The following is a 26,831-nucleotide window of genomic DNA, read 5'->3' as shown; positions in this document are numbered from 1 at the left end:
GGAGATTTTTATAAGTAAACTATAGTAATCCTTTTTATAAACTGCTCATAATCCTTTTCACATGGTAAGGATTCAAGTACTGTAATAGATTCTGATGTATGTTTGAAGGATTAGCATATTACAGGTCTACCAGGTTATCAGAGAATTACTGCATTAAAAGATCATAAAGGCACAGAATTAGAAGGATATGAAGGAAAACTTAGAATTCTGCAGATATATAACTATATTCAACATTTTTTTAGAAACATTTATGTCATCACTGACATTACAGTCTAGTGTTGCTTAAGCCATAAAGTTTATAATACCATCACTAGCTCTAATACCTTGGAGGAGACAAACTATATATATCCTCTGTATTCTAAGCATCTCTCACTACAATGTCAAGTTTCATAAAAAATATTTTCATTTGTAGCATATTTTCTCAATCAAGGTAATTAGAGAAATGATGATAGTATATACCGTAACAATAATGTTATTTGAATAGTTTTGTATGAACCCACACAAAACAATTAAAAAGGAACTTGAATCACAACTTTTTATAATGACCCCAAGGCCATTGCAAGATGGTTCCTGGTGGACACACAATAAAAATACAGTACAGTACTGTATAACCAAATAGAGACCATACAATGATAAATTTCAATCTTTACTTTTGATGAAAGGGCAGTACTTCAAAATTGAAGTGAGAATTTTCAAGTATGACTATAGAATTATAAGATTTGGAACAGCTATTTCACAACATAAAGATTATACTGTATAATTATTTCAAGGGGAATAGAATTTGCTAATTCAATAACACCAAGGAAAGTACTGAATTGGATTATATCACGCTGTTATTTTTAAAGCATCCTATTTTTTCCTTTGAACATTACAGTATAAGAAAATAAGAACATTTTACATTGTTCCAAGGCATTACATCATAGCACCATTCCTGTCCATTCTTATATCTGAACTGCAGAACACAAGGACATCCTTTTTCTACCAAAGTTTGTCTTTTTTTTTTTATCTCGCTATTTCTCGTCACTGTAAACAAAGTACCGCACTATAAATTTTTATAGAGCTTACAACATCTGCTGGACTCTGGTGTGTACACAAGCCATATTCCAAGACACAAGAGCAATATGTAAAGAATATAAGAAACAACTATATCACTGAAATTGAAATGAACATACAGTAGTATCTAACGTAACTATAGTACACCTGTATACACTTTGAAATTATATTTTTAAAAATATTTTCTCTTTAGTGAATTAGTGGCTTTAAATTATTTTACACTACCATCTTTGATCATATTTAGTAACACATAAAATCTGAAGGTTTTCATGTACTGTACAAGTATACAAAAGAGTTGTCTTTATGTGAACAAACTCCAAATGTTTTTGTTTAGCCGATTATGTGACAGTTATTGACAGTTACTCTCAACGTCTCTCTCTGTTAACTAGAGAGATACGCGAGATAAATCTGCTGAATAGATACACACAACAGAGTATAAACTTGAGGCTCTGCTAGGACTTTCAATTTCACGCAGCTTCAGTCCTGCCTTCAGGTGGTGCAGAATGAGGTTCAGGCCGAGGTTCAATCGGCAGCGTGTCAGCATCTATTGTTTCAGGGGCTGATGCTGAGCGCTCAACAACCTGATTCCCTTCTTCAGGAGATTGTGACTCTTTAGTTGGGCTGGAAGGCTGTGCCAGAAAAATAATGAATTAGCATTTGCAACAGATCTTCTTAGGATATTTTTATACTTTTGCAGTTCTTTCAAAAGAAATACTAAGTGTTCTTACTTTTCATATTTACTTACAATAAATATCACAGTTTTCTTATAAAGAAAGAAATGCAAAAGCATATTGTAACTATACTTCTCATATGACCATGCAATCATGCTACTGAGTCAATGTACAGTATTAAGCCTGTTACCTGGACAAGAAAGGCCATTCATTTCTTCTTTTGATAGAGAGAGAGAAAGAAGAGCATATACAGAACCATGCTTTCATTGTCTTTTTCTAAGCGGTTGGACAAACCTTTATGGTGAAGGTTAGATGATACTTCTTGCTTTTGTCCAGGATCTCAGTGGGTAAGGTGATCTGCTGTCTCGCCTGCCCATGCTGTTTAGGATACAAGTAAGGGGAGAAGAAGGGAATATAACATTACAGGCCTCAAGTTAGGTGACACAAGGTAACGTTGTGTGTGGATTATAGTTCACAGGTTTTGGATGAAAATTCTTGTCTTGTGTTATTAAGTGTCATATGTGATGTCTCGGTTCTTGTGCTGATGATTGCTGCTGTCAAAATAATGTAGGGTAAGAGATGCAAAGCAGCACAATTTGTATTGCATTGAGTTGAAAATTCTAAAAATTGTTTTCTTTCATGTTCTTTTTGTCTGTCTCACTCATTGTATCAAGGAAAAATTACATTAACTAGATGGCTGTTGTTTTCCTGTTCTGTTCACAATTTTCAAAGGGTGTATATGGATTTTTAAAATTTTCTGAGACCTAATAAGGTGTTCTGAGAATGTTTCAGCATCCTGTTAAATCAGAGAGAAACAGTGAAAGGAAAAATACTCTACCAAAAAATATTGATCAAGATAGTTCTTAAACTGTATTGCTGATTTTTAAATTCACCACTCATTCCATCTTCAATGCAACCTCTTGTTACTGGGGTATCTATAGTAACTGAGAATAAAAGAAGCATTCCTCTGTGTACAAATACATCACCTTTTGTGCAAAGTGAAAAAATTTGTGCAAAAAAAATATACAATTTGATTGTTACAGGTGTTATTAATGTGTTCGCATTCCCTTACAAAGACACAAGCTTTCCAGTGTTCAAGGCTTTGTTTAGCAGACGTTTCACACCCTGAGGTGGTTTTCTTGTTCTTACCTCCTTGATTAGAAATGGAGGATATGTGTATTTTGGTGTCTTTCTGTCTGTTTGTAGACTGAACATGATCTCTAGAGGTAATGGGCTAATTTTACAAGAGATGGAAACTGCCAGTTAAATATAACATTCAATGAAACACAGGACTAAAGATTTAACTCAAAATAAAATACAAAAGACTTAATTTTTAATTATTTTAAATTTACCAAGAAGCTCTACTTGTTTTAGTCTTAAAGACCTACATGTAATTTATCTGAGATTTTCATTAACTAGTACTGGTTCTGATATGAGATGAATATACCGTACTATTTTGGTATGCTCAGCATACAATGAAATGAAGCATAGGGACGGTAACTTATTCCAATGCAATGCTACAGATATGGGTAGTTAAAAAGTATAATTAAATATCAGGATAAACATGTATATCTAGCACACTAATTATTTGTGACATAGCACGCAATTTTATAATATTGTTTTAAGTGTTTTTTAATATTGAGATATGCTTGGGATCACATAACGCTGATGTTGGTCAGGCTTCACCCTGGGCCTCCTCATTCCAAAAGGACAATGTGTACTTCTTAAGCGCGGAGACTCTGTTTTAAAAGATATAATTGATGCTATATATTACAACTTTCACGATATTTACAGAACTAAAAAAACTACATGAAATTTGAAATAACATTGCTGAACATATTGCTAGATGGCTGAAGTCTTAAACATGTGCCTCATCCTTTAAGATTTTCCAGGCATATCAAAGATCTAAAATCATGTTGTTAACTGATGTAACATACAGTACAAACACTTTCAAGTCTGAAAGAATTTTCATCTACTTTATTTAAAAATTTTGGATAACTGTGACTGATATTCAGCATTTTAAAACAATGCTTATCTAGAATTTCTAGAAACTCTATACTGTACATTAATTATGGAATAATCATAAAGTCCCCTTATTTCAGTATATAGTACAGTATTATAGAAAACTAATACAATTTCTACATCTGAATACCAGTTATTTTGCATCTGTTTATACAGATATTTTAACTTGTCTTCCAAGGCAAAGCTAGTAGATCCATATCTCCATCTGAGCTAATAATATCAGAAGACAGAACTTAACAAATATACCCGATGATATGGACAATCATTAATCTAGCATCCTGATCTTCATGGGATCTGTCTGGTACCAGTGAATTACACTGATATTCCATCTAGTCTCGACAAACATGCTCTTTGTTCTCTACCTTATTATAACTTTTTCCTTATAACTTCTAAGGAGAGATCCAACCTTGACTCATCCTGTGCTCAACTGTTCTTGGAAGTGAGTATGGAAGAGTCTGTACTTTCCCAGACTTCTTGTCATGTCAGCCCCTTGGGGCCAGTCCTGGGATAGTCTCACAATCAGTCTCTGGACAGTCGTGGGAATGACTGTGATGTGCATAACACCAACACAGTCTGCTCAGTTGGTTCAATGAGTGTGCGGCCTGGTGCTGTCCCAGCCTGTGCACCACTCAGTGCTACACCAACCTGTGCACAGCCAAGCACAGGAGAGCCAATTTGTGCTCCTGCTCATCAAGTATGGGTGGTGGGGTAAGCCTGGCTTGTTCCTCTCTTGTGGCATGGCACAGGGAGGTGGAAGTGATTGTATGCAGTCACTTTATTGCCTTCAAATCTGGACTCCTCTCTGCTTTAGGAGTCCCCTGCTCACCCTGTCATGGATTTTACCTTAGCAGACAGTCCTTTACGCTTGAAGCCTGTGCAGGAGTAGCTGGAGAAGCATTTTTGTGAGATCATTGAACTTATGTGTTACTGCAACATTCTCAGGGAACCATCCAGGGTAACTTCTCAGTACGTGCTGTCTTCCGTTGAACCTTAGGGATTACCCAGGAGTTCACATCATCCTTTCTGTTGCCCTTGTTCCCTCTTGCAGAAGGTATGCTTGAGGAACTTGATTCTTTGATTCCCAAACCAGAGAACTTACTTGCCTCCAGTTGTACCTCAACATTGCTTCCCTTGCCTTTTGATACTGCAGTGGAAACACTATGTCCTGGAGGTGGCTGAGACCTGCCACTGACAGGTGGGTCCATTAATATGAGGCCTAATGATCAATGACAGTTTTGAGCAACTTGGGCAGAGGATTTTCTCTCTCTTCATCTGAAGCACCAGCCACATAATCAGTTTGTTCCAGGCTACATCATGGTTAGACTTCATGGCCACTCACAATGGTGGACTTTGCTTTTTCTGGCATCCCTTCAGTGATGGAAGAAGCAATGCTCAGGAGGTTATTGATGTTGTGTGGAAGGACATTTACCTTCCCTTCAAACCAGTCTGCTAACCTGTGGGCTAACCTTCTTTCCAGACAGGTCTTGCAATGTGCAACAGTTTGATCAGAGGTACCTCCTTGCTCATTTTGAGGGTTAAGGCAGGGTTGGTAAAGAGGAACTGATACTCTGGACTCCTTATGCACTGTATAGCATCCTTTACTGCTATATCCCTGTCAAGGGCACTGGAACCAAGCCATTGACTTTGGGCTCTGGGAGAGGTCAGTCCTCAATTAAAGCCAGACTTGGTCTCCTAGCAGTCTTTTCCCTTATGGAGATGCCAGGAATCTTTCCATTCAGGATCTTGCAGCTGTATAAAAGACTGCCTTTGAGGACTGGGTGAGGTTGTACTGATCCAAATTGTCATTGCTGTAAGTGGCACCCTGTGTTGATCTTGAGACTTGTAAAGCAAGTGGTGATTATTGCATTAAGACAGTCTTGCTGAACTGGGAACAAACAGACTTAAGTGGGTGTCATTCAGCAGATCCTAACTGTTGCTAAAAAAGTTCTGGACTGTTTTAATTATTATATTTCAGTAATTTTTTTTTATCAAGGCTATCAGCATGATTGTACGAAGGGTTGAAAGCAGTCAATGAGTGCTTGTGTGTGTGTCTGTGTGTGTGAATTTTTTTTTGGACCCTATTACATTATCATTTCACCAACATTTTAAAAATGTGTTGATGTTAATTTTATATAAATAACAAAGAAAATTCTGTTCATATCAACTATTATCAGGTAGATAATGCAATATATACTCTAGTGTTTACATGCACATGAAGCCTTGGTTCTCAGAGAAAGAAATAAACTTTAGTGGGAGATCCAAAATCATCTACACTTGAACCCTCATATAGTGGAAAGGCTGTTAAAGGTTTGATGAACTCCAGTTATCAACCTGTTCACCACAAAGGTAAACAGGAAGCTCCATGTGTTCTGTAACCAGTACCATACCCTTAGCAGTGATGGAAGACACCTTCCAAAACCCATGGGACAACCTCGGTGTGAATGCTTTCCCACTGTTTGGCCTGATTCAATGGGTGATATGCTGAGTGCACTTCACTCCTGGTCTCAGGAGGGTCCTGGTGTCCCATTGCTGGCTGCAAGCTGACTGATTCCTAGATGTGCATTCCCTTCTTGTAGAGGCACTAAAAGGACTACCATTGTGACCCACTCTGTTTTATCAATCATATCTGCTCAGTTGTCACTACTCCATGCAGATACTTGCACTTAATGGCTGGACTATATCAAGTATCTCCTGCAATAGAGGGGCTATCCTCACAGGGCTGCAGAAAAAATTTTTGGTTCTGTCACAAGATCTACAGCACATTATGTGTTTACCAGGCAAAGTGGACCATCTTCTGTGGTTGGTGTCATTCAAAGGCTGTCTCTCTAGTTCAGAGCCACTATTCAGCAGAAGTAGTTTCAAGTCTACTGCCGCTGTGATAAGATCCTCTTGGTGTACATGGTGAAGGGGCTACTGCTCTACCCTCTCTGTCTTCCATCTCAAGGGCATGGAGCTGTTATTCCTAGGCCAGAACAAACAGGAGGTTACATGAGTCATTGTTCTTTTGCTTACTGTCATAACTGGGAATATAAAATTTCTGGAAAAGGATTTCTGGAAGATTACCTAGCCATTTAAGAATTCACTACATATTCCTGTAGGAACAAATAACAATTTAAAAGTAATTTATGTTCTTTCTAGGTAAACAAACCAGAGCTTCATATCTTATTTCTACCTCAACCATCCAGCTTAGTACCTGATACTAAGGTTGTTATCTTCACCCTAGCCCATCTACCAAAGATCATATAAGGGGATCTATTGTATTGTTATTTAAAATAACTTATTATTGTGTTACTGGCTGGTGCAACTCATTACATTCTAAAACTGCCTCTCTAATAAACCAATCATTTGCCATGATCAAGGATTACTACAATATTCCAAGAGCAGAGAGTTGTCTTTACTCTTGTTGTCATTATCCTGATCATGTAACCAGCAGATTTGGCTCAGCTACCAAGTAAAAATTGCAATTGCAGGTCTAGCTTTTTAGGCAATTTTTACTCAGTAACAGAGTACAAGGTAATTTCTAATTTCAGGCCTATCTTTATAAGTCACCTATAGGGGATACCATCAGTGCACCTTGTGGTGTGCTTTGGGCATTACTAAAGTGTATTTGCAGCATCCCTTTGACTGCTTGTTGCACCCACTTTTTAGCCTGTTACATTACATCCATTCCTGCTTCCTTTCTTCATTGCGTTTGTTCAACCTCTAACTGTGACTTCTTTTTGCACCAGTGGATTTTACCCCAGATCCACTTTTAGATCCCTGTACTTAATCTTCTTGATTTCTTGGATCTCTGTATCTTGCTGTCCAACCACTACAATTCCATATTCTTTTCACTGTCTTAAGTGGTGAAAGGCCAAAAAAGCCAGCAGAATTTACAAGCCTATAAATCATAGAATACTGTGTATCCATACCTTTGAGTTCTTTAACAAGCAATATTCTGTGCTACACTGGACCAGACATGTGTCACTATAGTATATGAGACTTACTAAGTCTTTACTCACTTATCTAAACTTAATGTCAATATCAAGAAGTCTTGGCTCACCTTAAACTTGTCAGTAAATGAAGGTTATTCCTCCTGTTGAAACTATTAGAATTCAGATGGAGACATGGAAACTGGATCAAAGTGCTTTACCACCAGGAAGATGACTGATACTTTCATACCAAATATTCAAATTTTCTGGATCTCGTAATATATTCATGTGTAAATCAAGAAAGCGCTTTATAAGAGCCATGTTCCACTTTGCTGTTTTTTATACAGCAAACAATGGTCAAACTAATTAAACGGACCGAGTTTGTAGTACAGTGATAGTTTCTCAGATAAATTAAAAGATACTGCATGATTTTTGTCTTGCATTTGCCCTTTTACCTCTATAGAGAAACATAAGCCTAATTAAATTTTACAAATGAAGTTTAACCAAATAGTTTAAAAATATATAATTTTTATGGAACAGAACTCATTGTTACAATAAATTACATTGTACTCACACACAAAATTAACTGCTTTTGCTATTTTTAATAAATTCAAAGAACAGTGTTGTCACAATTAATTTGAACTTTCTTTAACATACACATTAATTACACTACTAAGTGTTGCAAAGTATTCAACTGTTACTGGAAACTACAAGGCATTGAGAGTTTTGATTCATGATGAACTGGTGTGCTAATTGTAAGAAACTGATAAAGATAAACCCATTACACAAAAAGCATCTTGTGAGATCCAGTCATAGTTTTCCCAAAGGATAATGCTGCCCAGATATCACTCAAACATTTAAGCATGTTAGGAACATCTTTGAAGTGCATTTCATAAGTAATAATTACAAATGAGAAATACTATTTATCTTATTCATAACCTAAGAGCCATCAGTTTTGTACCTTTAGCACAACCTTTGACTAGAGTATCTAAGAAAAAATTGCCTACTATATGTTGTATTTACAGCAACATCAGATCAAATTAATATAAATACATTTATCAGAAATTAAATTACTGTATTACATTGTAGTAACAAACTGTAGTTATTTAAATTATTATTCATAATGTGCAAACATTAGCTTCCATGCAAAACATTCTTCACTTCACAAATGCTGATAGGACAGCAGTAGCAGCATCCATGTTTCCATGATACTTAATAATGATATTTTTTGTTATCTGGCTGGATTACATATGATGCTAGGGTGTATGTTTAAAAGCGCTTGATCTTCTCATATTTGCTAGATTCAAATAAAAAATTGATAAAACTTGACCCTATGGATTACTTTTGATGTGTGTCATTGGTAATCCAATATATATATATTTTTTTTGTACAAAAACACTTATTCTTGTCACAACAAAGAAAAATGTGCATAATATCACAGATGCCTTCTTGTGAGTTTTGTTAATACCTGTGCACTACATTATACTCTCCAGTTACTGTGTCATAGCGCTATTAATGCATCTTAGAAAAATTAATGCATCTTAGAAAGTTTTAAGTTTTGAGAATTATGTGAAAATGTTGTATGGCCCCCATACACACAGCAACCATTGGCTTTGATTTTCATTTAATTCAGATAAGACTGAAATTGAAGTCAATCTCACACTACTTCAATGATCTGCTCTGATTATCTAATCACCTTAGTCTGAACAAAGATTTCATTTAGTGCAGACATTGCATTACCTTTCAAAGAGATTTCAACATCAGCACTATAGATTATCTCATGGACAATACAGTATAGGTAAACTGATGAGGATGAGGAGGAGGTAGGTTCAAGACTGTTTAATGAAAAGAATTTATCTATCTCATGATGCACTCTCAATGAGCTAAAACTAGCTGCTCTTCCTTCACTTTTCAAGAAGAATTACATTGGAACTGTATTCCTCTTTGCTTTGTCACCACAATCTTTGGAATTCACTTTCCAAAGACATGGGCGTTCTTTATACAATTCAATAAATTCACTATATAATTCAATTAAATCACTCCAAAATTCTTGATAACTTCAGGTCATTATGTTCTGTATGGCCTACAGCCTACAAGATCTGCGTTCGATTCAAGGGTTCTAAGCTACTGAGGAATATCACTAAATAAACTCCCATACATCAGAATCTTCAGGTATCCATAGTAAACCAGAGGCATGAACATGTCATTGTCAGCGTCCTGCTAAAATTGTCTAATCACCAGGTCTCACCCATGTTTGGCAGGGCAATGATCCCATATACTGTATATTTGAGTCACTTGCGATACCAATGATCGCAGCAGTTATCACTGTGTGTGTTGGGGGGGGGGGCTTAGATTGCTCTTATTTTAAGGCAAAGGGCCCAGGTAGCGATACTGCACATGTTAGTGGTAAAGCTCAAAATACATCTTACGTATCAAAGCTTAGCAAATTACAAAAATGTTCACTCAGCCCTTGTGAATATTAGAATGTACTATATAGATTGTATTTGTAGGGACTGGGATGGAAGCAGCAATGACTTTGATTACTGTAAGTTGTGTAGACAGTGAAGCAGAAAGTAAGACCAATGATGAAGAGGAGGCAAAATTCTATAGGGATCAAGATTTTTGGTGATTATCCATTAATAGTATACACTGTACTTCTGTGTAATCAATAACTTACTTTTCTTATCTATCTATCTATCTACAGATATATACAGTATATATATGTGTACACTTAACCTTCACCTAATAAGGCACACCAGGAATTTCCTTAAGCATCTTTTTTTCTTTAAAAATCACATTTTACATGCCAGTAAATATGGATTCTTTCACACCAGATTCAGCAATAAGATCTATGTAAGGTCACTGAGCCAAGTATGTACAGTACTAGTAATAGGAACACCCACGGCAAGTTTAAAGTTATTGTACTGTATTTAAAAACCCAAACGAAATGGCAAAAAAAGAATTCCTTCATGAAAATGATAAAACTTTAAATATTCTCTTTTGAGAAGTGAAGAATGTATAGCAGGGAAGAGTTAATAAGCAATTATGACTAAATAAAAATATTGCAAATAAAATTTAACGGCAAATTTAAGCACGAGTTCATGTCACTTATTTCTAAGCAATTAATTTCTTGTTTTATAATTATTGCTGCATATTTGTATTAAACTGGATTAAGCACAAAGAATCACTAAGTAAAAAATGTATGCAAGTACGTAAAAATCTAGTTAATTTTAAAGACACAATTACACATTTTAAAATAAAATCAAGCGCTATGTGAAAAATTAATTCCAAATTGTCATATTAATTTGAAGTTTTAAGTAGATGGTATCATAAGTCCATGTAATAGTCTGATGTTTGTACAAAGCACTTTATAAGCCATGCAATATACATGCAATATAACCAGACCATACAAAAGCTAACTTTGGAAAAAGATTGTCATCCTTTATATTGTTATTGTGACATCGCTCAGTAATTAATTATATGAAAATATATAGGACAACTACAAATTTCAGTGTTTAGACTGTCTGAATAGCAGTAAAGATTAAACTGTCAAAGTTCAGTAGAATGTCATAAGAACATTGTATTAAGGCTCTGCTTTTGTGGGAAATATGAATATGAATAGCATAAAAGATTAACTGTCCAAACTCAGAATAATGTCATAAGAACATTGTTTTAAGGTTTTGATTCTGCGGGAACATTATTCACATTGTATGTTATATGAGCGCTTTAAAGGCTACTCAATTAGTTGAAAAGGTAGAGGAAATTATTTGCTTAAGAAATTATGAAATTATTTTAAAATGGTTTAATCATTTCAAATGTCAGCACAAAATATATCCTTACCTAATGAAAACACTAAAGTTATCCAAGTTGTAAAAAAAACTTTAAGCAACACAAATTTTTCTACAGTTTCTCTTGATTGCCTTTTCATATGAAAAAATTCTTAAGAAAATTATAACTAACAACATAAAGTGTTTTGTCAACTCCAAGAAATTCCTTTCAAATCAGTGTAGAAAACACATAGCCAAACACTAGATGTCACTGATCTTACCTGAAGCTCCACGGTGAGGGGTTTTTTGGGATCATAATTCCTTAGACCTATGGGCTCAGATAGCCTACTTGGGGCACTACTACCACCAGGAGGTCCTGGAGAACCACCAAGAGATGTACCTCCCCCATTTGTGTTGGTAGTGCCTGCTATTCTTGGTAAAGAAAAGTTTTTCTTTCTTGCATTGCGATGTCCAACTGCAAGCAAAATAAAACAATATATTAATTCCTTCCTAAATATTTTAGCAATGTTTTTTTATTAAAAAATGGCGAGTTGTTCATGAAATGACAATATGAGGCATTGCCTATAAAAAGACGCAACATATGGTTCAACAGCTTTAAAAAGAATATTCGATATACAGTACTATAATAAAGGAATTAAAAGTAAGCAACTTCAAGAACTGGGAAAGTCACACTCTATAAACTGAGCATTGATGCAACAAAGTTTTTATACAATTCTCAACAAGAAAAGTGAAAGAACATTCCCTAGATGCAGTAGCAGTGTTATACAGAAAGCCAGTCAAGTCCCAAATACAAATGAAGAGCATACTCACATGAGAAAGAACTGAAAAGTCTAGTCAGTAACCACATGGGTCAAGCTTAGTCAGTGTAATTACATACATCTTAAAGTTAAATCTATGACTGCAAAACTCTAAATAAGCAGATTAATAATATCCCACATTCCCAAGGACTGCCGAGAAACATGAAACTACATACTAAAAACAAATCTGTTGTCATCAAGTAATATCTGGACTAATAACTTAAGGCAAGATTAAATAAAACAGAAAATGAGTTTCAGAGAAAGGGTGGAAAGAAGCAAAAAGGGTGTGCAAGAAAAATGCCATCCTACACATGATAATCAGTGTTTGTCAAAAAGTAATAATAGGATAAGAAGGAAAATACCATTAGTATATATTGTACATCTAAAAACAAAAAAGGATTAGAGAAAGAGAAAGAGAAAACAAACAGCTGTATTAATAACAGGCAATGAATAGATGAATATTTATTAGCTATGCCTGAGATAAAACAATTCATGAAAAAGTCAAAGTGACTTAAAGGAGAAATAAAACTATTAAATTACTATGAATAGCTTGTTTCAAATACTGTAAATGCCTTGGAGGACAGGATAGTAGATTATCAGGACATAACATTAGGACAATTAATGTACTGAATACTGTACAAAGAACTAATTCATGAGAAATAACACAATGACCAGAGTATGAGAGTTTCAATTAACAAATAGGTGAATATAAATAAGTTTCCATTGCAAAGGATAGGGAATGGTAAAACTGTATATTACTGTATTATATGCAGAAAATGGCAAGACACAAAACTATCAAATGAAGTCACAGGTAAACTCAGAAATGTCACTGGCACAGTTATCTTTATTGAAACCAACATACTTCTATATATAGAAATACAAAGAACCATGAGGCTTACTAGAGGTAGGAGGCATTGGATTGTGACCACGTAAGGAAGATAGATTTAGAAGTACAAGAGATGCTTCTCAGGTAAAAATTGAATTTCTTTCATACCAGAGGCAGTAAACAACTAATTGTTGGGAGGCTCCCATACAATCTAGAGGACACTTACTGAGAATAAAGAATGTGTTGAGAGATTCACTACCCAAAGTTAAAATCGAAGAAAGGTAAGATATTCGGTATGATGTATCCTGAAATTCTATGCCTACAGTAATTAAATGCTTATACCACAAGTTTCCAGTGGACCAAAGTTCCTCGCTGGGTGAGCGGGTTCCGTTCTCAGCTACCACTCTGTTGGTCGCGAGTTCGAATCTCCGACCGGCCAGTGAGGAACAAGAGGAATTTGTTTCTGGTGATAAAAATTCATTTCTCGCTATGATGTGGTTCGGATTCCACAATAAGCTGTAGGTCCCATTGCTAGGTAACCAATTGGTTCTTAGCCACGTAAAAGTAAATCTAATCCTTCGGGCCAGCCCTAGGTGAGCTGTTAATCAGCTCAGTGGTCTGGTTAAACTAAGATATACTTAACTTTTTAACTTAACTCCAGTGGACCAATGTTTTTTATGAGTAGTGGGATTGCTTATAACTATACCAGTTTGGCCATGGGCATCCCAGGACCTAGGATGTGCAGAATCTTTAAAAATATTATGTATAGTCTCTCAAAAAACATATTTACATAATCACTTTGTTTTCAGTGTACCCAGATAATTATGAATGGGAATATCAAGAGCTACACATTTTTTTCTGATTTAAAAGTTGTCAACAAACTGTTTTCCATCTCAGCTTCCCTGTGGTTTGCTAATGACATATAAGCAGAACTGTTTTAAATAATTTTGAAAGCTTTAATGGAATCCTCAATAAATGCCTGACTGAGGTCCAGCTACAGGATCTATTTAATTTCCTTATATTTCCAGACAAAAAATAAGCAATAAGGTACAGGCATAAAATCATTCCTTTGCTTCAGAATCACCTCTGGAAAAAGTCTAAACAAGGAGGTATAATATGATTTCTGGATCGGGGTCCCGTGTCAGCTGGTGAAATAATCCATTCAGCACTTATTTCTAGGTAATTCCGAAAAGGTCCATTCAGCGCTTATTTCTAGGTAATTCCGTTGCTAGATACCAGAGAAAGCTAAATGAAATGCTGGAGTTACTACCCCCAGAGCGAGCTCCACTAGATGGAGTCGTGTATGGAAAAGGGTGAACTACAAAAACACGGAACCTTATCCTATAGAGATTCCCAATGTCAAAAGTCCCAACGAGAGAGGTGCCAATACAAGCCCATGCACTACTCGCGGACTGTATACAAAGGCAACACTAGTCGCATTCCATGTTAGCACCCACCCCACTAGAATGATGTTTACCATGGGAGGAGAGAATGAAAAACAGGGGTGGGTCACTGGGTGACACGGGCCCCTCTCCAGAAATAGATTTTTCCTTTGTCAAAATCCTTTTTCTGGATCGAGTCCCGTGTCAGCCGTTGAAATAATAACAGAGAAATAAACATCATTCTTATGCTATTAAAGACTTAAATAGAGACGTTGAAAACTAGGAGAATTCTACCCTGAACATTAGTAAGGTCCTCTAAATTCATGTAATGAAAATAATGTAAGTGGTCACCGTCTAAGATCATGAGCTTAGAATTGAACCTGAATAGGCTTGTATTGAAAAAATTTTTCTGCCTAATAGCAGACCCAATGACAGGTACTGTTGTCATCGTGTCTGCTATTAGGCAGAAAGTATTTTCTTAATACAAGCCTATTCAGGTTCAATCCTAAGCTCATGATCTTAGACGGTGACCACTTACATTATTTTCATTACATGAATTTAGAGGACCTTACTAATGTTCAAGGTAGAATTCTCCTAGTTTTCAACGTCTCTGTTTTAAGTCTTTATTAGCATAAGAATGATGTTTATTTCTCTGTTATTATTTCAACGGCTGACACGTGACTCGATCCAGAAAAAGGATTTTGACAAAGGAAAATCTATTTCTGGGAGGGGCCCGTGTCACCCGGTGACCCACCCGTTTTTCATTCTCTCCCTCCCATGATAAACATCATTCTAGTGGGGTGGGTGCTAACATGGAATGCGGCTAGTGTTGCTTTGTGTACAGTCCGCAGTAGTGCATGGGGCTGTATCGGCACCTCTCGTTGGGACTTTTGACATTGGGAATCTTTATAGGGCAGGGTCCCGTGATTGTGACAATCTCACCCTATACGACTCCATTTCTTGAGCTCGCTCTGGGGTAGTAACCCCAGCTTTACATTTAGCTTTTCTCTGGTATCTAGCAACGGAATTACCTAGAAATAAGTGCTGAATGGATTATTTCACAGGTGACACGGGCCCTCCCAGAAATAGATTTTTCCTTTGTCAAAATCCTTTTTTTAAAGCAAGTGGGGTAGGACCTAACGACAATGGCAGTTGTGAACAAACTTGCCTTTCTATGTACAATAAAATGTAGTTATTCCAAATCTATGGAGCTTACAATGGTTGCAGTATGTTAAAAGTTGGTTAAGCTTATTCTCCCTCCAAAATGATTGACCGCAAGAAGACAAAAAAAAACCCAGAATGAATACTGCCCTGGATCCAAAAGTAAACCTCTGCTGAAGAGTTGTCAGTAACATTTTTAGATGTTTCAGCTAGGGGATACTATACACTCAGAAGCTGGAGAAAGTCTACCTCACTGACGATGAATGTGTCGTGATCTGCTGTCAGGGAAGGTTTAAGTGTCTTGACCTTTACTGGGTGGGCCCATAACATAAGAAATCCCCATTGAGAAAGGGATTATGTAGTGGGGCTTGTACTATGGAAGAGATCAGAATCCTGTCATCATGAAGGAGGTACTGAAAATTTCCCAAGGCTACAGCTGTGCTGTCTTCCACTAAGGCTGCTACCTACAGGCAGTCCCCGGTTTACGACGGGGGTTCCGTTCTTACACCGCGTCGTAAGCCGAAAATCGTCGTAAACCGAAAAATCGTCGAAAATCGTCAAAAATCCTAAGAAAACCTGACTTTTAATGCTCTGGGTGTATTGAAAACGATGTAAACTGCATTTTTATTGAGTTTTTCATCAAAAAACCCTCCAAATTTTTATTATTCTGCTGTTTTGGAGCCATATTTCTTCCGTCGGATCGGTGTACGATGCGTTGTAACCTCGGAACGTCTTAAGCCGGACCCGTCGTAAACCAGGGACTGCCTGTATTTCTCCAGGAGATGCCATGATGTAGCCTAAATGAAATGGTTGCTTTGACGTATATATGTATTAACATGATCCATGGTGTCCCATTCAAAACAGGTGCCATTTAACTGATGGAATCACTTGAGCCACTAGACCAAAAATGATAATCTCATATCCTGATGGGTAAAGTAACTCTGTTTTTGTGTTGGTGATCACATACAGTTACTGTACATGGTCCCTGAAAATGGTACAGAGTTAAACTTCTCTCAAGTACCAAGAAGCCTACGGTTTGGGCAAAATACAACAAAATGAACCGATCATTTCAACACTGTCAATACTGACAATGAGCATCTTTGTAGAATACTGATTTGATGCAGGCATGTTTTCACTAAACCCAAAGACTGAACGAACAACTCAAAAGCGGAAAAACTCCTGGCAAGTCTAAGTTTCTAATGAATTGTTGTACTGACACTGCTGTCTATCCTCAGGCACACATGAACTTGATCATCTGATTGCAGATGATTTGGAATTCCAAATCTGAAATTTCTCAAAGCTGCAGCTGTAATCCAAAACTTCACTAACTGTAACCAGAGTAAAAGGTAGGTTTTCATGACTTTCTAATGCCTACTTATCCCGTAGGGGGTTTAGTGCCGTCAGTGCACCTCATGCAGTGCACTGCAGGCATTATTTAAGGTTCTTTGCAGCGACCCTGCAGCCCCTAGCTGCAACCTCTTTCATTCTATTGACTGTACCTCCATTCATATTCTCTTTCTTCCAACTTTCTTTCCACCCTCTCCTAACAATTTTTTTGTAGCACAACTGTGAGGTTTTCCTCCTGTTACACCTTTCAAACCTCCTTTACTCAATTTTACTTTCAGTGCTCAATGACCTCATAGGTCCCAGCCCTTGGCCTCTGGCTTAAATATTATATTCCTACTCCTCTTTTAACATATTTCCTCATTATTTTTTATCTTTCCAGTCCTTTGGATTTCATAATTACCAAATACAATCTACTATACCTATGGTATGACTGGCGGCCAGCTATATAAATAATGAGCATTCCATGTGGTTCATTATTTGGACTTAGGTACTGATTAGCTCACAACTAATAATGGCAATCATTTTCAATTACTATTAATCTTGTCTAAAAGGTACTGGAAACATTAACAGAAATATAAACTAGTTTCTGTTAGGGAAGTTATGGATCTATTCTTGTCTCCTGCTTTGGTGTCCAGAATTCAAAGTAACAAGTCACTACCAGTGGAGCAACTGTTAAAAATAGAATGCAGGACTTTTCCAATACCAAGGGGCTTCATCATCACCTATTCCCCTTTCTCAAAGCAGAGCTGCATCTAATGGAACATGTTGGAGTTGGCCTGGTAGGTGGGGCAGGAAAAGAACTCAAAGAAGTGCCTGTCAATCCCTGGTATTAGGACTTGGGTGTCATCATGTCTTGCATCTAGAAAAGCATGTAAGCTAGGATTATTATTTTATTAATTGGTAGATTACCTAGATCACCAAATTAAAATACTTAACTTACATAGGGCTTGGCATGTTTGCTAGGAGACAAGATACTTTCTAAAAAAAAGAACGAATGAATTACCTAGCAAAAGCACACTCCCACTGCCTTGATGACACCAACCAATGTGATTAGGTTACTTTGAAAGCAAACAATCAGATATGGCAAGGCATTGTGGGAAAGAATCCTCTTAAAAACTAGCTGGCTGTCACCAGGAGAAAAATATAGAGAGGCTGAGGCAGCAGCATTTTCTTTACAAACAAGGTAAGGGGGTATAGCTGCAGCCCAGTTTTATTGCTTCCTTCTTAGTTGGGGGCCTGTAGCAAGTGAAATTATGATATAATGACGGACCAATATCTCATGCAGGACTGTACTGTACTCTGATTCTTGAGGTCCACTGTAACAAAACAGTGTAAATCACTACTGCTGTCTCACAGTAAGGAAGAACTAACATGATCAGTACTAGTCCCAGTTGCCAATCCCACAAACTTGATACTCACTTGTCTGTAAGAGAAGTAACAGCCATGACTGTAGTACTGACCAAGAGAGATGTACATAGTGGTGATGGCCACAGTATGTATCAGTAACTACTGGTAAGAGAACAGACACTATAATAATCACTCTTGTGATCCAAATATATATATATATATATATATATATATATATATATATATATATATATATATATATATATATATATATATATATATATATATATATATATATATATATATATATATATATAACTGTTCTGTAGATCTTTGTTGAAGTGAAGATGGAATTCCTCCTGAATAGTGACAGGTGCCTGGACATCAGAGGAGAGTGAATGGCAACAGAATTGGGTATCAGATATCTTCAAACTTTGATATATGCAAGGTTGTAGGCATGGGTGTGCCTACACCTGCTATCCTGATTAGCGCAGACTCCATCAATGGGGCTACAGAAACTGTTGAATTAACAGTCGCTGGAATAGGGGCAGCCACTGTAGGAGGAGACACAACAGACATAGTCCCACCTATCAATTGTCCTCTAAGAGTTGCATAAGGTCCAAGTCTAGAGAAAAAGTTTCTTTCAACTAAGCCACGCACAAGTTCATACCAGTCACGGTCAGACCTGCTGGGCACGGGAAGACCTTACACATGGGCAGGTTAGTTGGCAAGGAAGAAGACAAGTGTATAGATAGAGCAGAGGGCAGAGCTCAGCAGGCTGGCCAATGCTTGAATTAGTAACAAGAACTGAAAGTGATCCAGAGAAAACACCTGGGGAACAATTACAATGCTATTAACAGTTATGGAAGACCATGGAAAGTAAGGTTAAACCATATTTAAGGCGTTTGGCATGCAAAGATCTGTGATTCTAGGAACATTCACAAATGCAAATACATAAACATGCATGTGATTAATGGGGCAGTGATGAAACAAATCTAAACTGAATGAATACAAAAAAATATTGTGTGTAGCATTATGAAACCTATGCTATAAGGGATAATGAATCGCTTCAACATGATTGCTAGTCGTTACAACTTCTCAAACAAACTTAGGGTTTGCTAAGCAAATGGTGGTGCAATCTCATCAGCTGACATGAGCATAAAATTCATGTTGTGTTGCAATGGAGAATTTTAAAAAAAATATAGCTTTGGTATTTTTTTCCTCATTCACTTTCAAAATGTGAATGCTCTGACTCTGGAATGCCTGCAGGATCACAGTTAACAATACAGTAGCTTAGATCAATCATAGGGTGTCTGTATGCTTAAGAGACAAAAACCAAATTAGGTATGTATATGTATGCTTTAACTATTAAAAAGTGAGTATAGTTCATGATTAATGTATGCATTGTGCCCTGTAGTTTTTAGCATTATTTATATCTGAATAAAATTTAACAAAACTTTTGCTTTATAATTTCACAAACGAAATCTAGTAAAAGGATTCAAAAGTACATGCATCCAAAAACTGACTTACGGTACGCAGCACAAGGAATCCCTGTGTACGCATGAGCAGCATGATGACATCTGTGAGTTGTGTGATTGCACTCATAAGGATCTCTAGGAGTCATCAAAGGATCAGGTAGTTCGAGAATTTCTGCTCTTCTTATGGCTCGACTAAGTTTCTCCACGTCATCTGATGGGCGGAAGGTTGGAATCTTGGTGCCCTGGGAACTCTGCAGGAACCTCAGCTGGTCTGTTAAGGAAATGAGAAAGTTTTTCAATGGAATTTTTAAGAGGTTCTTTACAAAGAAATTTGTATTATTTTAGGCATCCTATTCAGTTACCTCAAGCAGGATGGCAGTCACATAACCAATGTTGTTTAACTCTGGCACTGTGCCTTAACCTCTGCACCATGATTTTCGTCAGTCTTTGAATTAAACTTATTTTCTACCTTTCATTTACTGATTTTATTTGTAGTTTAGGGCTCTCGAAATCCCTTTCTTCTATTTTATTCAGCATGATTGAAGAGAGCATCTATGCACTTTTTTGTGGTAGGTATTTTAACCAGGATGTCATATTGAGTGATGACCACATAACCATGTCCTGAAACCTCAGGCTGAGCCTGAATTTGTATCCTAGCTTTCCAGTTTGGGATTAAGTCCCTTTCCTTGAGGTACCCTCAATCACTCTTTCCTGTCCTTTAACATTTTATTGTTTTTCCAAAAGGAGTAATGGACATTTTTATCTGACATTCTTATTATTTTTAATTCTCTCTGGCGATTCTGAACGGAATCCTGGACCTACAACATTTTTTATAAAAAGATGTAATGCACTTTACTCAAGTATTTGAGAATGCATGATAAAATTGATAATGAGGGACAGAAAGATGAAGAAAGAAACAGTCAAAAGAATGAAAAAATGAATGATGAATTGTTCTGAGGTGGTTGGGCCTTGTAGAGAAAATAGAAATAATACAAAAGTTATAATATGCAGAAGTTTGGAGAATGTTAGAAGGGGAACAATGAAAATGATCAGTTGATTGGTAATAATAGAGATATTAGGAAAAAGAGCCTTAATATCCATGAAGTACAGGAATTCATGTATGCCACAGATCAATGAGGCTGTATATGAAAGGGGTGTAGCTAATATGGTGCTTGACATGGCTATGAGGCTGTAGAGATTTTTAACATATAAGTTCATCCTGTAATCATCAACTATAACACGAATGTGATGGTGATTGCTGTGTCGGCATTTTCTTTCTGAAACCTACCTAGATTGATTAGAGATCATGCACAGAGGACTTAGCTGTTGAATTAGTTACAAGCATCTTGTTAGTATTGAAAATAAATAGTGTACATTAACTATTTGATAGGCAATATAAGAATCCTTTTCTTGAAAAAAACATTCAGTTTTATTTGAGTGTCTCAGTGGATTGTTTTTGTGATGAATATCTGATTATTGGATACCTTATCTTTTTTCAGTGAAATGTGATATTGAGTACAATAACAATGGTCACTTTGAAAAGTGTTACTGTATAGGTAATATACTGATGTGTAAAAAATAATAACTATTGTGTATTAGATACTAAAAAAAAAACAACTAACCATAAAGATATTTTTCATAACTTTGAAAATTAAAGGGACCAGAATAGCCCCTCAACCCCAATGAGTTCCCTTCCTTCAGATTCGTGTCGACCATTCTCTTTATCAATACGTGTTCGTTGGCTCTTGTATTACGTATCTGGAGTCTTTTCAAATCCAAAAGCTGCTGGAAGAGTCGTCTTTCCAATGCATATCTGGAAAAAAGAAAAGCATTTTGTCATTGAAAATTAATGACTTGCCCAGAATCCAATTTACAAAGATTTAAAAGTGTATTCATTTGGACAAACAATATTCGACAAAAAATATTCGATGCCATATTGAACTGTTACTCTTATATCACTGCCGTTCAATAACCTCCGAATATTATTTTGAAGGTGGAGTACCCCAATTCAAAACTTTTCCATAAAATTATTCTAAAGATACTATATCTATCACAGTCTGTGACTCGCGGTACGAAAATTAAAACACGAACTGGGAAAAATGAAACAGAAAATGGGAAGCTTAATAAATTCCATCTATAATAAACACAAAATAGCATCACAGTGAAGGAAACGGATGACTATAAAGTCAAGGAAATAGCTATAGTTTGAGTAATTACTTTCCTTCCCAGACTTGTACAGAAGCAGCAGGCAAAAATATGTAATCTTTAGTGTATTGAAAAAAAAAAATAGAACTGAAGTAATGAACTATAACATGGAACATCAGATATCATCACCTGGGCTTAATTGTCCTAAATAAACTAAGAGAACGTGCATAATTTAACACATGTTTGGGGATAAAAGAAGGACCAGTATACAATATAATTTTTCTTGTGTTCTTAAGCAATTTTCATTAATAAGATTCTTTAAAAAATATTAAAAAAACTGCTATAAATAAGATGCTAATTTATAACAAATAATTATAGGAAGATTATACTTACAAAATAATAAAAATAAGCAAATAAATCAAATACTACATAAAAAAACTTTACGTATCTCAAGATGACATACTTTCGCATGGTAGTCTGCATTGCCTGTGTGATAGACATCTCCGTGGAAGCATTTGTCGGTTTCTTGGGTTTTCTTCTTAAATTGGATTCCATTGTCTCCACCTTTAGGAAAAACAATTGCAATAAGATAGTACGCCAGAAGCTGAAGTCAAACTTCGCATTTATCAGACTTCATATAAAGTTGATTTTAATAATTTTGTGAATCTTTCCAGCAATTGGTCTTCAAGACCTAAATTTCATAACCAATCAATCAATCAATCTCTTAGAATATTTGAGATTTCCAGCATACCTTCCTCGGGCCACCGCTCATGGCTCCTGATCTCGTCTGGCCTTTCCTGACGCCTGCTCGTCTGTGCGTAGAAATACCCAGTTTTCTTAGGGCATCTTCATCTGCTTCATCTATGTCTCCCATGTCCTCAGAATCCCCACCTCCTTCATCAGCTTCATCAGATGCACGAGAATTGGGGGTGTGTCGATTTCTTGAGTCCCGCTTTCTTCTAGATGGCTTATCATCCTAAAAACAATTAAATCGGTTATTCACATATTTGTGAACATATAAAGGATAACATACCTGTAAAAGTAATTTTCCTTCAAATTCCATTACATGAAATGTGTTCCTTGGTTTTTTCCCATCAGACAACGATTTTGTGCTTAATGAATCGAAAATACACCACAATTTATTTTTATCGGCATGAATATATTCGTGAAATTGGTAAATTTTGTTGTAAATTACTCCATTAATCAAGTCCTAATCAATTTATATTTCGTCTGCCATCAATACAAAACCCATCAAAAATGTTGGCTTGTCAAAAAAACATTGGCTCGTTAAATGATTTGATCCTACATAAAAGCATTATCATATTATGCACAGAAACAGGAACAATAGTCTTTAGGTTTTCAGGTTATCTATACTAGGATAACATGGTAAAAAAATTACCACTATTTTACATAGTATTACAAAATCTGTTCATCTGTTCCACGAAAGTTTACCTTAATGTCTTCAAGTTTCCTGAAACACTAAAATTTATGAAGTTATGTTACTGAAAAAAATTCCATCATTTCAAAATAATTATTTGACATTAATTTCTTAAAAACTACACACACACACACACACACACACACACACACACACATATATATATATATATATATATATATATATATATATATATATATATATATATATATATATATATATATATATATATATATATATATATATATATATATATATATATGTGTGTGTGTGTGTGTGTGTGTGTGTGTATGAATATTGGAATTGCTCCAGAGAAAAAATACGGCAATACTTAATTCATCTTTAGCCCGTTGAAACAAGGATGAGCTCCCAGTGGAGAAAACTTTGAAACAACATTAGACTCTTCAAGCAGGAGGAACACTTATCATCACCACAGCAAACCCATCCAAACACCGTGCAACTCACCTCTATCTTGTAAGTACTGTACTCTATTGGTTCCTTTTTATTAAGGTCTTTATGTTCCAAAATTATTTCCAATCCATGTATGCATCACTTGCTAAATCCCCCTCTCTCCCTTATTCATTGGCTAAAATTATACGCGCTTTTCACCAAACCATGGTCCTCAACAATTTCCACCTTACAAAGCCATGTCAAAATATTCTGGCCCATTTTTTTTTCCCGGGCAAACCTTTTACCAGTTCTTCGTACCCAGACATTTATCAATTATTCTTACTATTGTCCTAAGCAAACTATTCACTTCCATGGCTTCAATGTTTTTACTTTCATTCTCATTCCACATCTAAGCAAGACTTTCTTTAGTGAGAGTTGGATCAACAATTCCTTCCTACATTCCAAATTTTTCTTTCTTACTTTTATTTCCATTGATTCCTGAAGTAAGTTTGATATATATATATATATATATATATATATATATATATATATATATATATATATATATATATATATATATATATATATATATATATATATATATATATATATATATATATATATATATATATATATATATATATATATATATATATATATAGAGAGAGAGAGAGAGAGAGAGAGAGAGAGAGAGAGAGAGAGAGAGAGAGAAAATTTGTAGTTTCCCTGGGCGCCAGAGAAAAACTAAGTGATAAAAACGGATATGTTTATTCTTTGAGTGCTGGTAAGAGTGAGTCTCTTGTGCAAAAAGTCAAAACGACGTCTGGTGATTTAAATACAGTATCTATAAAGAAGGCGATTCATCAGTATATCAAACTCCTACAAAGAATTGCACTACTTGCGTCTTCCCTGCATACCCTCCAATGAGACCTGGATTTAAAGGCATTACTGCTCTGTCACCTCTGAGACACCATCTATCCAGCATGTTCTTGGTCTTCCTCCCTTCTTCCGTTCACAGTCTTCCCAAGTATGCACACTTTTCCCTAACACGTAATACTCTTATTTTCTAATCATGAACAAACCACACCAAAACCGACCCTTTCTCATATTGCAACACTTTTCACCCTATCAACCTCACTTAGTCCACACATGCATTACAAACAATACCTCTGAATAGCTTTGATCTTTTTTTTCTTAACTTCTTTTGCACTTAAGACCACCATTTCAGTCATGTTCATGTATGTCAAAATTTGTTTCCATAGACATGTTTTATTACTAATTCCTGGAATCAGCCCGTCTCTCATCCTACTGTCATCAGTTATATTTATTACTCTTAAATATCAATATGGATTCTTCCATAAACCATACTTAAATTCACTTCTATATTTTCATGACTTCTATTTAACCTCTCCGTTGTTCTCTTCGTAACACTCACTTTTAACTTTTTACGCATATATAACTCTCAAACTTTCACCATCTCTGCAGCTTCTCTTCACACTTGCCAATTAACACTGCAACATTGGCAAACGTAATGCAATCCATAAGCATTTCCTGACCTTTTATCTTATTCTAAAACCTGAAAATATTAAGACAGCCATGAAACATAATCCACCTTTAATTCAGACCCAGTTTTACAGGACTCCAACCATTTTCTCATTCACAAGGCTTCTAATTGCTAACACCAAATTACAATCAATATTCTACATATATTGAAGACAATCCATATCACCACTCTGTCAATTCTTTTAGATGTTTTCTTTGGGTCATGTACACCATATACCATGTTTTACCTTCATTCTCAAACTATATATATCATAAACATTTTTCCCACACATCCTTTTTCTTGTCTATACTCGCAATATCCTTGTTCTATTAACCCTTCAGTTACTTGCCTTGCCAGTTCCATCAAAATCCCATTATACTCCTCCCCTGGCATAGCATTAAATTTTAATGTTATGCTCCTAAAATTCTTCTAGTCATATCTACCATTTTTCCCCCCATGAAATGGAACAATTATTTCTTTAATCCAGTTCTTCGGAGCTTTTAGCTCATCCAGGCAGACCTTACATCATGATCGACATTATTACATTTTCACCATCACTGCTACATCGCTCACTTATCTCCTCCATCTGGTGCCTTTTCTCATTACAACCTTTTGATTTCTCTTCTTGCATATTCAACAGTCACGTACACATATTCAAATTACTTTATCTTCCTCCAGCTCTGTCATTTACATCTTCCTCGCTTTTATCCTCTCTATTCAACAGCTCTTCAAAATGCTCATACCTTAACACAGGGAAACTTTTTTCCAGACAGCGCACCTTCATTTGCATCTTCATTAGCACTCGTTCGCTCCTTAACATTCGTTTTTGCATTAAGTCTGTACAGTACAACTTATTCCGTTCTAATTACTTGCTCAAGTTCACCACTTAATTTTCGTTGCCTGGCACTTTTTCCTCTCATTTTCTCCTTGAGTTCCTTAATTATCTACACATACCCCAAGAACTTAAAGCACACTACACCTCTCATTTTATTACCCCACATCATTATTCTCCATTCGTATGCGCCTATACCCTCAAGCATTCCCAGCTTTACATACTCCTCCTTTCTAACCAAACTCATCTTAATTAGACGCACAGCCTTATTCTGAACCTTTACTCCAAAAAATTAATTTTCTCTAAAACCAACAACTCGCGGGAAATCTACGCAGCAGTTATTGCAATACTCCTCCTAGGAGTGTTAAATTAAGGGTGAGACATTGAATAAATAATCTCGAGAGTTTAATGACTACGTAAGTTTCATCAGCAGAGTATCGATCTCTCCTCCCTGGCATACCTTGCCCTTACCTCGTTTTACCGTGCAAACATTTGTTTGCTTATTGAACATATTGATAATTTCGTTCTAATTCCAGTGTCATTTAGGTAATCTCCCCTTCTCTATGTCTTTTCATCCTTCATTTGAAATATTTTTCTTGTCTCCTGTTTTCTCCACTTGACCATAACTTTTATATATTCTCTGGCCTATCTTTCACATACAGTAACTTCCTCACATCAACTTCTTCGTAAAATTATTTTC

At 35.9% G+C, this 26,831-nt stretch overlaps 1 protein-coding gene across 2 annotated transcripts in view; it reads right to left on the bottom strand.

Moving 5' to 3' along the window:
* Window positions 1–205: 205 nt before the first annotated feature.
* LOC136843334 (uncharacterized) overlaps window positions 206–26,831 on the bottom strand; it is a 222,680-nt gene continuing 196,054 nt past the window's right edge. For both annotated transcript variants that reach the window (XM_067111621.1, XM_067111622.1), the window contains 7 exons: window positions 22,680–22,904; window positions 22,392–22,492; window positions 21,406–21,596; window positions 19,836–20,054; window positions 11,706–11,899; window positions 2,019–2,102; window positions 206–1,682 (listed from right to left, as the gene is read on the bottom strand). In XM_067111621.1, the coding sequence (XP_066967722.1) occupies window positions 1,521–1,682; window positions 2,019–2,102; window positions 11,706–11,899; window positions 19,836–20,054; window positions 21,406–21,596; window positions 22,392–22,492; window positions 22,680–22,904 (1,176 nt within the window). In that variant the 3' untranslated portion in view covers window positions 206–1,520. The remainder of the gene's footprint in view (window positions 1,683–2,018; window positions 2,103–11,705; window positions 11,900–19,835; window positions 20,055–21,405; window positions 21,597–22,391; window positions 22,493–22,679; window positions 22,905–26,831) is intronic.

Source organism: Macrobrachium rosenbergii, chromosome 11 (assembly GCF_040412425.1).
Source record: "Macrobrachium rosenbergii isolate ZJJX-2024 chromosome 11, ASM4041242v1, whole genome shotgun sequence".
Taxonomy (NCBI): Eukaryota; Metazoa; Arthropoda; class Malacostraca; order Decapoda; family Palaemonidae; genus Macrobrachium; species Macrobrachium rosenbergii.
Note: the sequence above shows the minus strand (reverse complement) of the source record. Positions and strands in the feature narration are given on the sequence as shown.